General features: G+C 39.1%; 1 protein-coding gene across 2 annotated transcripts in view; it reads right to left on the bottom strand.

Moving 5' to 3' along the window:
* Positions 1–13,731, bottom strand: part of SMURF2 (SMAD specific E3 ubiquitin protein ligase 2) — a 70,664-nt gene continuing 56,933 nt past the window's right edge. For both annotated transcript variants that reach the window (XM_026678765.2, XM_087956108.1), the window contains 7 exons: positions 8,932–9,046; positions 8,189–8,367; positions 7,356–7,493; positions 7,007–7,127; positions 6,275–6,476; positions 5,083–5,158; positions 1–3,939 (listed from right to left, as the gene is read on the bottom strand). In XM_026678765.2, the coding sequence (XP_026534550.1) occupies positions 3,840–3,939; positions 5,083–5,158; positions 6,275–6,476; positions 7,007–7,127; positions 7,356–7,493; positions 8,189–8,367; positions 8,932–9,046 (931 nt within the window). In that variant the 3' untranslated portion in view covers positions 1–3,839. The remainder of the gene's footprint in view (positions 3,940–5,082; positions 5,159–6,274; positions 6,477–7,006; positions 7,128–7,355; positions 7,494–8,188; positions 8,368–8,931; positions 9,047–13,731) is intronic.

The following is a 13,731-nucleotide window of genomic DNA, read 5'->3' as shown; positions in this document are numbered from 1 at the left end:
TTTTAAAACCTTTGATGCTGTGACAGTGCAAACAGCATTCAATTTTATTGCTCAATTTCTGCATGGGTACATACTCAAAAAAATTTATACAGATGTATTGTTAAAGCTCATGTAACAGCTTGGTGAAAATACAATATCAATGCTAAACACATTCTGCAATAAATACAATAGAAATGGAACTGAAAAATGTGTCAGTTTGTGGCAGAAGGAAGTATACCAAATATAGGTTTGTTTTAGTAGGACAAAACTTTTAGGATTTGGCAGTCAGAAAACTTCTAAATAAACAGTGTGTCTTAAGTACAAATTGAACCTGTTAATTATATAATGCAGTTCAGAATTTGTAGCAATGATGTCATGTTACATTACAAATGTGATTTAAAAGCGCAAGTTCCTTCCATTAATGCAGCCAGTTTAACTGCACCACAGGTTTAACAGATATAGTGTTGCAGAATAAAAACAAAATTAAAAAAAATCTGTGTGCTCTGGACTCTAGTACAAACACAAATGTTTGGTAAAAATAAAAATCAGTTTGGAGAAACTGAACCTATGTGCAAAAAATAGAATATATACTGTACAAAGCACCATTGCAAAACTTTACACCTAGAAATTAAACTTGAAAATGCGTCTGAGTGCTTAATCACAGAATCCTGGCAAATTGTCACTATTCATATTAACACATTCATTCCTGAAAAGAAAGCATGGAAATGTGAGGTGGCATCTCTCTTAACTATTCAATCCACGTTCAGAATTGATGAAGAAATCCTATGGGAAAAGGGGTGCACTGGAAATAAATATTCACATTTAAACCTAGGGTAAAAATCCAAAGGTCCAGCATCATATTTAGCACTGGGAAAAGAAGCATGGCTATACATCTGCAACAGATGGGTTGAGAAGAGCTTCCGGTAAGTTGTGTGCTTTAAAGCTTTTAATGGTTTTTATGCAGATAAAAAGGCACTCAGGAGACCTGAGAATTCTATTTGCATTCGTCTGCTCAGTGTTGGTCAAAGCAAGATGCAGTTATAGTTTAATTTTGCCTAATACATAGAGAATTAGACTAGTGCTGTAATAAAAGGTTCTCTGAACACAATTTAAAGTAGAGCAACAATGCAGTCACTGTTCAAAAACATAAGCTTTGGAATGAGACCAGGTTGGATTTGCCTTTCCCAAACGTAACACCCCATTTTCTTCACTGTCAACAAATTCTTTCCGCTCTCAGTTTCCACTCTTAAGATTGCTAGGTTTCATCCTATTCAAAATGGAGGTATCTTAAACAAGACAAGACAAGACTATTACTGCTAAATAGATAAATCTATGGATTTATCTATTTATCCAAGAAGCTCCTAAGAAGCTTGTGTACATACAAAAGAAAAGACCTCAATGGTCAATTATAAAAGGCAGGAATCTACCTTCAGAGGTGCTCAGCACTCAGTGCTCAATAGTGTACAAAAACCAAGGCTCCATAAGTTCTTCATTCAACATCTAGCAAATAAATCAATGCTATTCCTGAAACCTGAAAGATCAGCTGAAGAAGAGAGAATATCCCAGAGATGATGTGAAGGGGGGGGGGGGATTTCAGACAGGCATAAAAAGATATCCCAACTGGGAATACGGGCTTGCTCCTTATCAGCTTCAAATTTATTTTATTGGGAGCGGATAAACTGGTGCTCGACAGATATTTTGTAGCAAACCTTCACAACCAATCACTGATGGTGCTGACTGGACTCTAGGAGGTGAAATCCAAAACATCTGAAGGGCAACCAACTCCCTACTCTGGAACTAAGCTGCACACATTCCTCGGTAGCAGGCTTTGAATAACTAATGCTGTAGAGCCCATAAACAGTAATCTAATCTACCAGAAACTGTATTGGTTCTGTTCAACTAGGAATCATAAATAGACCATCTATCATCACCAACTCCTATACTACAATAGTCTAACTTGTGCAATTGCTTCTTATCCCAAAATTTCTGCCTTTTTGTATAAACAAAGGTACCATGAAATTCTTTCAAGAACAGTCAAATGAAAACTACATTTTTTCCTCAAAATGCAATATGCGCCTGATGGGAGTGGCAATTGCCATACAAGTCTGCTGGACTCCAGGATCAGCATTTGGACCAAGTCAGAAAAGAAACACTATACAATGAACATGCTTTGCCCTTGCCTTTTCTTTTAAAACATTTTCTTAAAAGATCGACCAGCAAAGCTATGCAGTTTCCAGAGTGTAATTGGCACTCTTATCAGTATAATAATAATAAACAAGTGGTGGCCTACAATTAGTTCTTAGAGCATGCATTGCATTGTTTACTGTCTCTTGATTGTGTTAAGGTAAGCAGCTGAACTGTTAAGTTCACAGCATTGCTGAATGAGGCCTAGTTCAACACATGCAAGCTCTACTTTAATCTGCCACATAGGTAAGTAGGACATATGGAAAATACTAGCATTAACCATTGCTGATACTGATTATGACATTCAGCAATTTTTATGCCATCTGTTGTTCTTGTCATAGCAGCCACACGGAATTACACGGAAAGCTTTTATATGTGAGCCATCTTCAACAAATGCACATCTTAACAATTAAGGACTGTGTTCAAATGTAAATAAGTCACCAGTATTAGAAGATGCCTTTTGTTTTTTAAGCATTCCACATATGCTTGCATTAAAACAAAGGCAAATAATTTCCTATGTATCTGAGCCAGCTGCTAAACAGAGCACATTACAGCACATCAGTATTTTATAGCTGAATCAACAATATTGTGGGTTTCCCCCCCCTTATTCGCCACTACCACAAACTCATTGACTACAAGCAGTTCAAAGTAAAGGCAATTTTATCTGGATCAGATTATTGAGCAACAACTAATATACAGTGCAGGTTGGTTGTATCTGAACGTAAAAGCTTTGGTTGATTTGACATCCACAGAGTGTTTTGAACAATCAACTGATGATCTATGAAGGCTAATGATATCATCCATATATATTTAGGAGTCTAAAAATGCAGCAGTTCCATTTAAAATGGAAAGCATTTTTTTTAAAAAAAACACCTCAAGTATTGACTTTTTACAAAAAATGCTCATTTAAAAAATGCTGAATGCCTACATTTTTAAAAAGGGCTTTCCACATTTACCACAAAGTACTGTACCAAATGCAGTGCAATTTAATTCAGATAAGATTCTGCTAGAGAAATCTGACTGAAGAAAAAGACCGAAACCTTATAATTCATGCTTGAGAAATATAAAAATCCTGACACAGGACCACTGAAATTGAGCTTATAACGCAGAATAAAATCATTGCACTGTATAAGAAAATACAGTTTATACTGTGAAGTAGCCTTACTTTAAAAGGTTTGTGATTCGTTTAGCCAATTTTATGCAAAAGTTAGAATAATCAAAATACTTTATTTAAAAAAATAGCAAGTACAGGTGCTATTCAGAATCACATTTATATAAGTCAGCTGGAATGTGGCTTGTATCAAGAGCTGTCCCTTGGACCTCTGATAGTAGAAATCAGGTAAGCAAACAGATCAGATCACCTTTTACAAAAATAGTAGTCGTCTTTCAAAGAGAATACTGCTTAACTGTTGAAATGAAGGAAAAGTCAGCATTCTGCATGTTCAAGATACTAGTTTTTAATAGCAGCTGAATTATTCCTTGGCAGGAGCCACAGAACATTTTCTTGAATGAAGAATTCCAAAAATGGTCCTTTCCCTCATATTGTCCTCTAGTAGAAAAAAAAAAGGTGTGTGTGTGGGGAAGTCTCCTATATTTCAAGCATTTATTGTATCATGGCTGAGGAAAGGATTTTCTGCTTGGAGTATTAATTCAGTTCCATGCAGATCTGCTAAAGATCATTCCACGGCAAACCCACATGTTTCTTCAATGGCGGTTAGCAGCTTTTCATAGAGCTTCTCATAGCTTTCGTAAGGAGGAATGTCTATCCGATTGAAGCTGCAAGCAAACAACAAAGAAGAAACATTTCAACTTATAACGTTGATGATTCAAATAAGCAATGCAACTAAATACTGATTAATGAAGGCGAGCTACATATTTTAATGGTGTGTTATTGTTATAAGAACACAGTTCCCCCAAGGACTGTTCTATGGGATAGGAACTAGACCTGCTAGGAACTAGCAGAAGATAGATATTTGAACAACGTAAATAAAACTGGTTATCTATCTAGGAATTTTTCAAAAATATTTTAAAAATAAGGTATTGCTTTACAAAGTTACAAACACGGCTGAAAAATTGCTTACCACAATGTGACACACAGATTGCATTAATACAGGCAGTCCTTAACTTATGACCACAATTAAGCCCAAAATTTATGTTAAGTGAGAAATGCGTTAAAGTTACTTTTCCCCACATTTTACAACTTTCCCCCCACATTTGTTAAGTGAATCATTGCAGTTGTTAAATTAGTAACATGGTTGTTAAGTGAATCTGCTTCTTAGAAAGTCACAAAAGAGGCTCGTATGACTCTTGGACAAAGCACTTTTTTTCAGTGCTATTGCAACTTTGAATAATCACTAAATGAACTGTTGTAAGTCAAGGACTGCCTGTAGTTGAGAAACTCTCGGCACAAAGAACAACTAGTAGTAACAGCAAAATATTAGCATGTTAAAGCTTTAATTTCAAGTGAAAACTCATTTTGATGGAATCAACAAAAACTCTGGGTCTTGTAGGGTTGCCCCTCCTGGCATTGCTGAATTACAATTCCACAAAATCCAAATGACCATGACCACTGGTGAGAGATTCTGGAATTGAAGTTTGACATCATTTGGAAAATTATTGTACCACCACAGAATTGACCTATCTCAATTGACTGTGGCGTCCATCTTTCTCTGATTTTTGAGATTTTTATCAGATTGTTAATTGAGTGATAGAACTGAAAAAGCACACGTGCAACTTATGAACATGGATACTCTTTCATTTTATATCACAATATTTCCAGGAAAAACCATATATATAAATGCATACATATTGAACTAGATTAATCGTGTTTTTGGAGCTGAAGCAGTAACAATCATATCTCTAATTAGTTGCATAACTTCAATAAAGAAAAAGGATAACAGAGAATAGCTCCTGACTTACCAAGTATGAGCTTTGGGCAGATTATTTGTGCTGGCATCAATCTGGTGAATGGTAAACAGTCTTGGGCCAGCAGCACCTGCAATTGCATCAAAGACAATACTGTTCAATATAGGCAGTCCTCAACTTACGACCACAATTGAGCCCAAAATTTCCATTGCTAAATAAGGCAGTCGTTAAGTGAGTTTTGCCCCAAATATCATGCTCATTATGTGAATCCAGCTTCCTCCATTGACTTTGCTTGTTGAAAGTTAGATGGGAAGGTTACAAATGGGGATCACATGACCCTGGGATAGTGGCAACTGTCATAAATACATGCCAGTTGCCAAGCATCCAAATTTTGATCACATGACCATGGGGATGCTGAAACGGTAGTGTGAAAAATGGTCCTAAGTCACTTTTTTCAGTACCTTTGTAACTCTGAATGGTCACTAAATGAATGATTATGATAATACCTGTATTACACGGCATTAATCAAAGAACATACTACAGGCCAATGAAGCAGACACTGTTATACTGTACAAGGAAAGCAAGCACATGCCAATATAAGATATACATGTGCACGGTATATCTTATTGAGGAAGTTCTTTCTTCCCCAGATCTACTCCATTAAGATTGATCTAAGACTTTACACTGTACACTTGGACTAGCACTAATTATGCAAATCAAAGTTATATTTCAAATAATGTGTAAAACAACTCGAGAAACATACACTGTGTCTAAAGGTATGTCCTTCATGAACTAGTAACTAGCACCCAAATGTTTATAAAATTCAAGTTATATGCTGTGTGCCACAGCATGCAGGATGTGGGTCCCACTCTGCCCATGGAAATAAAGAAAATCTGAGATGCGAGTTTGATACTCTGCAAAATAATGGGAATTATGACTGCGACAACTATGATTAAACTAGATGTACAGAATAATGCCAATGTTCGTTTGGATGAATGTATGAATGAAGCAAATTGATAAATTAAATTGAATCACACGCAGGTTTATGCACTGAAAAGAATAGGGCTTAAGTAGCCATGGCCCCTTCAAATATGATTAAACCTGTACCCAACTGCAACATATTTCAGTTCAGGTATTTAATCAAAAATCTGTTTTGCAAATTCTGTTATGAAACACTACTTTGGAAAGGATAATGTTTGTGGCAGTAAACTGGACTTGAGGGGATCATAGAAATTATTATTTTTACCTTGTAATGCTTTGAAACCCTGAAGAGGCACTCTGGATGATCCAGTCACAAACTGTAGTAATCGAGCCCTCCTCTCTTCATCAAAGAGCTCCACAGCTTTCCAGAACCACTTGACAATGTTGCTATCTGGGGTGCAATGTTTTAACCTTGTGTTGGCCTTCCAGTCATTAACATCTATTTTCCCAAGGCCACAAATGATGAGCTGTTGAGAATTGTAGATGCAAAGATCAATGGCATGAACTACGTGTAAAATCAGAAACTACCAGACCTCAGGGACAGGGAACGAAGATACTGTTTAACTTTTAATGATAAGTGCCTTATCCCATTATGAAATGGTAATCAGTTTCAGATTTGATGACTGAAGGCATTTTTTTGCCCCAATCCTGAAGGCAGGAATGCTGGCAGAACAGAACAGAACAGAACAAGAATGATGAAACTCATAAAGGGGACAATGTTACAGATGTTTCCATCTTTTCATACTCGGCAAATCTGGTTTTACAATGGGGAAGACAGGACTTCTACAAACATCTCACGTGACGATATGAGCTGGTCATCTTCAGCTCTGATTACTGGCCACATTTACAAAGCATAAGTTTGTGCCTCTCTTGTGTTTATCTGAGAGTCTACATATTCTATGTGTCTGCATGATTTTTGCTGCAAATGCATCGGAAAGGAGGGAAAGTTCCCAGACATCTCATATAGAAGAAAAACATTGATAATTAACATACTAACCTCTAGTTCCTTCTCATCAAATGTCTTCAGCAGATGCTGTGGAATTACTTCATTAAAACCCTTCTGCAGAGCCAGGAACTGAGCTTCAATTCCTCTTAAAAATCGCCAGTTTACATACAACCTATAAAAAAAAAAATACAATTATCACTTTAAATTTTTTTCTGTCCACAAACTGCAGATTCTGTCACCCAAAATAACTGTTCTAAGATGTAGGGAGAAGGAAATAAAAATATCATTTTAAAAAAGGAATTCAAAACATTTAGATGCTAAATGCACCTTATTAATTTATATATATATAAAACAATTCTCTCTGGACATAACAGCACTAACAAGTAAACCTTTGAAATACCTGACATATTCTTTTTTACTCTCTTCTGTGACAGGAATGCTTTTGCCATTGGGCTTAAGTTCGTGCTGTATGATTTCGCCATATGCATTGTGCTCCACACAAAATGTATGGTCTAAAACTCCTGTAATATCATTCTCCCTGAAAAAAACATGGAAATGTTAATGTAAATGTAAAATGTAAATGTCTAGGCATACTATACATTTTTAGTCTCAAAATAATAACAAATATTTACTTCCATAGAGCTCTCTCTACAATATCAATCTAAATAGGTAGCGTATTTGCTTCTTCTTCTTCACTAAATTTTCCTCATAAAAGAATAAATTAAATTCTAAAACATTCTGAAATATGAAGAACCTTTTCACTCAAAGTTTAGACTTTTCAAAGGTATCAGTCTCCCCACTGGCTCTCAAACATTTACAGAACTAAAATGACATTATTTCTCCTATTTTTAGTTTAGTTTAGAGGCGAAAGGATGATGAATTTCTGGCATGTGGTAGATTCATTGCTAGGGTTGATACACATAATGTGTGGAAACTACTGAATTAATGGAGGGATACAGTGTGTAGTAAATTCAAGTATATGAGAGAAATTTTGGAACACTAATGAATATAAGAAAAGTAAAAAAAATGCTTCAAATGCATCCTTAAATGCATATTTTTCCCACAGAGTATCTCTAAAGAAATAATAAGCTGCAAGACACAATGAATGGATACTTTAAAGAATTTAAATAATCCTAATTTAAAATTGGTTTAACAAAACAGCCACTAAAAAAAAATGAGCAGTATATACCCCCATTCCAGAAATAGTATAATTTTAAAGGGATAAATACATACAGTATCCATACTAAGCTGTTGTGAAGATCTGGGTCAACTAATTCCATGTCATCCAATGTAATTGGCTTTCCTAGCAGCTGTTTATAAAAAGGCAATGTAAAGCCACCATCAATATAATGTCCGTGAAACACAGCCATCCCCATGATTCGACCAACAAAATGGAAGTAGGATAAATGTTCCTGGAAGTGAAAGAATGTATATAATCAGGATCAAATCAGATTCTTCTAGCACAATTTCTAAGCATACAGCAGGTTCTGTCAAATATCACAAGTAAGAGTAATAAAAGCATTTATTTTACTTCCACCAAGAAACACCCAAATGTATATAAATTATTTTCATTCAAAAACTCATTTTCTAGCTAATCTTACGATTAGATAATAGCAATAACACTTAAGACTTTACAGTCCTCTCTAAGCGGTCTACAGAACAAGCACATTGCCCCCAACAATCTGGGTCCTCATTTTACCAACCTCAGAAGGATGGAAGGCTGAGTCAACCTTGAGCCGGTCAGGATCGAACTGCCAAACTGCTGGCACTCAGCAGTCTGCAGAATTAGCCTGCAGTACTGCATTATAACCACTGCGCCACCACATAATATAATATCCTTATATTTAGCCTAATGATTTCTTACAACATAAACGTTTTAGAAGATTTGTGCCCATCCATTTTTTTAATCTAATGGCTCACATTTATTTAAACTTGCTGGACAAATACAGCATAAGCCTTAAAGTATTTTGTCATACCGGGTTAACAGCAGAATCTGGATTTATCTGTAAAGTATAGATGTCATCACGGGAATACTGGAAGAGGCCATAATATGGATTCAGCATTTCATGGGACAGCAAATACAGCCATTCTCTGAAGGAAACACAAGCATTGCACAAAAAAACAGCTTTCAATGAAGCCTTAGGCAAAAGGCGATAATATGACCCGAAGATGAAACAGCAATTATTTATTATTGTGCCTTAAGGCCAACACTTTATGATGTCTGAATTCAGCATCTTGCTGGCTTGCCTGAGCTTTCATCATTTCATACTCCATTTGTGTCAAGGAACAATTCAGTTACTATATACATGCTATGGGTATATTGCTTGCAAAATCCTGGGAAAATAGCTGCCAACAAGTGTTTAAATCTATACAAGATGTTTTGTCAAATTTTGGAAGAAGGTAGGGCAAAAAATGAAATTTTGGAAGAAAGAGATGGGACAAAGACTATGCAGCAGTGGCGGTATGCTACCGGTTCAGCCCGGTTCTAGTGTACCGGTAGCAACGAAGATCAGCTGGCAAAGAACAGTTTGCCCCGAGTCTCTCCGAAGCTCTGCAGTTGGGCCCACCTGCCCACCCGGCTCCCATACTGACCTTTATTTCCTGCTTTTGAAGTGCAGCTGCTTTGCACAGCACAGCAATTGTGCGTGTCAGCTGTTGAAGTTACAGGGAGAGTGCAGGATTGCAGGAGGTGAGTAGGAAAGCCTCTGCACATGCGCAAAGTGCGTGTTTGGCGTGTGTGCATGCAAAAAGTGTGTGTGCGCACGTGCAAAGCATGCCCACCAAGCCACACCCACCAAACCAGTGGTAAACCACTTTGAAACCCACCACTGCTATGCAGCATTATGGTGGCAAGAAAAGAGAGAAGCAGCTTTAGTTCTTTCCCTAGCATTTTATACATACAAGTAGTCCTTGAGTTATGACCAGAATTGAACTCAACATTTCTGTGGTTAAGCAAGACAGTTGCTAAATGAATTTTGCCTCATTTTACGACTTTTTTTTTGCCACACTTATTAAGTGAATCACTGCTGTTGTTATACCACGGTTGTTAAGCAAACGTGGCTTCCCCGTTAACTCTGGTTGTCAGAAGGGACACAAAAGCTGATCACATGACCCCGGGACACCTGCAACCATCATAAATACATGCCAGTTGCCAAGCGTCTGAAATTCAATCATGTGAATGGTCATGTAAAAAAATGATCATAATGGTCTGCAATGGTCATGTAAAAAATGTTCATAAATATTTTTTTTCAGTGCCTTTGTAACTTTGAATGATACTAAACGAACAGCTGTAAGTCAAGGACTAGCTGTATTTCCAGAGAAGTATTCTGTAAAGTAAGAAAGTACACAGGGAAGAAAACGTTGGTAGAAATTATATACCGTATATACTCGAGTATAAGCCGAGTTTTTCAGCCCATTTTTTGTGCTGAAAAAATCCCCCTCGGCTTATACTCGAGTCAGATTCCCCTCTGAAAAAAAAAATGGTGTGGAGTCGCTGCCGCCGGAGCGGCCCCAGTCCCGCCGCCTCGGGAAGGGAATGTCAGCGGAGCTTTGTCGCTGCTTCGTCCGGGGTCTCTGGGCAAACACGTCCACCCGAGCGGGGCTTATCGCCTCCGGCACGCAACGAGCGCTGCCCTCGGATTCCCTGTCCGGTTGCCCCCCTTTTGAGGGCGATGGCAGTAAACTGTAGACCTGTAGCAGCGGCTGCTCCGCTGACATCCGCGGGCAGACAGGCGAACGCGGGACCTTCTCCTCCAAGGGCGCCCAGCGCCTTTCTACCCACCCCGCCCGTCTCTTTCAAGCGGCGGCGACTGCGGGCGGGGGTCGTCCTGCGGGGACACCGGTGGGCGCGGAAGAGGGCGGGCGGGAGAAGCTCCTCTCCCTGCCCCGCCCGGGGGTCTTCCCCTTCTCCCGGTACAGGGAGCTCCGCGGCGCTGGGCGGGCGCCAAAGACGATGCTCGGGGCTCGGTCGGAACCGTCCGGCGCGCCCGATCCGATGCTAGCACAGCGGCTGCGCGCAGCTTCGCTCCAGCGGCGGCCTTCCAAGCCGTGGCCTTTCCCTTCCCGAGGCGACGCGGGACTGGGGCCGCTCCGGCGGCAGCGACTCCCAACAGCCCCAGCCGGGAAGGGAAAGGCAGGCGGCAGCGACTCCCAACAGCCCCAGCCGGGAAGGGAAGGCAGGCGGCGGCGACTCCCAACAGCCCCAGCCGGGAAGGGAAGGCAGGTGGCGGCGACTCCCAACAGCCCCAGCCGGGAAGGGAAAGGCAGGCGGCGGCGACTCCCAACAGCCCCAGCCGGGAAGGGAAAGGCAGGTGGCGGCGACACCCAACAGCCCCAGCCGGGAAGGGAAGGCAGGCGGCAGCGACTCCCAACAGCCCCAGCCGGGAAGGGAAAGGCAAAAGCGCTTTGCCTTTCCCTTCCCGGCGGCGGGACTGGGGCCGCTCCGTCGGCAGCGACTCCCAACAGCCCCAGCCGGGAAGGGAAAGGCAAAAAGCGCTTTGCCTTTCCCTTCCCGAGGCGACGTGAGATAGTGAGATCGTTTCCCAAAGTAATTATTTTTATTTTTGAAATTTACCAGTAGCTGCTGCATTTCCCACCCTCGGCTTATACTGAGTCAATAAGTTTTCCCAGTTTTTTTTGTGTAAAATTAGGTGCCTCGGCTTATATTCAGGTCGACTTATACTCGAGTATATACGGTAGTTATATTCTAGGATCCAGGCTGTATTTTATTATTTTGCATTTCACAAAAAGAGACAAACACTTAAAGGGTTAACATTGTATTTATTCAGAGAAGAAAAAAGAAAAAACAGCTTTTTAGCTAAATTGAATGATTTTTTTTTCTATTTAAAATTGTATGTACAATTTTAAAGGAAGGTAAAAGAAAAAAAATCATTAATCCAATTAGAACTGTTGGTATTTCTTTTTTAGATTTAAAATACAGGATATTAATTTAAGGGCACAAAAGTATGTCTCAGGAATTTAAATTACCGTGAAACATTTTTCACTGCTTCTGCTCACTGGAAATGTAATTCTGATTATGACAGTCTCATGGCATATGGTTCAACTCAGCCTCAGCATGCTAAAATATGTTTAAATATGCTATCACTTGCTATTATGTTAAAAGTTTACATTTCGAAGTGCTAAATAAATGTGTTTCCCTTGGTAATTAATGGCTCTGATCTCATTGCCCATAGGTTCATGCCAAAATGAACTGAATTGGAAGGCAACTGCCAAACATTACTTAGAAGCACCCTATTCTACTTTTAAAATAGAGGTAACATGTTACTAAAGAAATATGTGGATTAAATTTGAATGGAAGGAAGAAGATATGCTCCTCCTGAGTACAAGGCTCATAAAGCACCAGTTGATATCTATGCACAGTGCAAATACAGAAGATTAAGAACCACCCCTGGGTAGCCATTCCTCACTTCTTTAGTTGTACGTGAGAGAATTGTTCAAGAAACTAGGAAAGGCTATAGCTGGAACTGTAGCTGTTGGTCTCCAAAATTATTAGTGACTGCATAAAATCTACTCCTACTTGCTGGCTCCCCATCTTGAGCCACACTGCACCACCAGCTCTATGAAGGCAGGAAGCCTTAGTGAAGGAGTACAACAAAACTATGAGAAACCCTCTTCTTCCTGTGCACGCTGATCTTCCTCATCTATTAATTGGCAGGCTTAAATCCAGGAAGCCCTCTCTGGCACTCACTCAACAGCTGTCTAACAACTTTGACATCAACACACAGTGGAAAGCCAACTGGGCTGCTAAACACCCAGATACAGGCAGTTACACAGATGATCTTACACAAAAGGTGCCAGGCTTTGAGCTTTCTCACCAGCACTGGTCAACTCTGAACAGGGTCCGTACCCAACATGGTGTCTGCCAGGACTCATTGTTTAAGTGGGGTCTTATCTCTACCCCTCAGTGTGACTGTGGTGCTCCTCGACAAAATATCCTTCACATTGTGTCTGAATGTCCATCAAGAGCTTACTTCGGCCCAATGTCTGATTTTTTTTCAACATAGACCACCATGTCCTTGAATGGCTAGGTGGGTTGGACATTAACATTTGAACCACTAAAAGTCCACGTATTTGCCATACGCTAAATAAATAAATCCAAAATTATTTTCCCTTTGAATCCATTTTCCTCAACTACCATTTACCTTCCTGTTGTTTCTTTTTTTTCATTTTCCCACTCCAGAATTTACCTATAATGGATTAGATCATATCTAGTATTTAAAACAATACAATTTCAAGGAAAACCAGGCAGTTAGGTAAAGCTTCTTTGCTTTATGAAACATGACCACAAGGTGGAGCCTTATTAGTGTAAATAATTTTACACTAAATATTTTATAAACTTAAATATTTCAGTGCAATAACTACTCTAAAATTGTTATAATTACTGTGGATACAAGCACATTCAAGAAACTTACCAACTCTTAAACAATCTTGGCCAAAATCAAAGTTGAAAGACAAAGTCAAGTTGAAAGTCAAAGTTACTTAATATTTGGGTGAGAGACTACCAAGAACTACTCAGGTTTGTAAAAATTTTGGCAGGTTGGACTAGGAAGTCAAAAACCTCTCCAGAAGAATACAATGGGAAACTTCTGTTGTACTGTGATTAATACGGACTCTTTTATTAAATGAGTAGGACTTGAGCTTGACTTTAAATTTTTATCTGTTCTTAGCCCTTGTCAGTTCTTTATTGGTCATACTTCCCAATTTGAGGTAGTAAAAAACAAGCTTTGAGCATATAAGTTTCCAAGATCAATGGCCTT

This window comes from Notechis scutatus, chromosome 2, assembly GCF_049901735.1.
Source record: "Notechis scutatus isolate UNSWTSFEM ecotype Mainland chromosome 2, rNotScu1.2, whole genome shotgun sequence".
NCBI classification, from domain to species: Eukaryota; Metazoa; Chordata; class Lepidosauria; order Squamata; family Elapidae; genus Notechis; species Notechis scutatus.
This window is presented reverse-complemented; position numbering and strand designations above follow the sequence as displayed.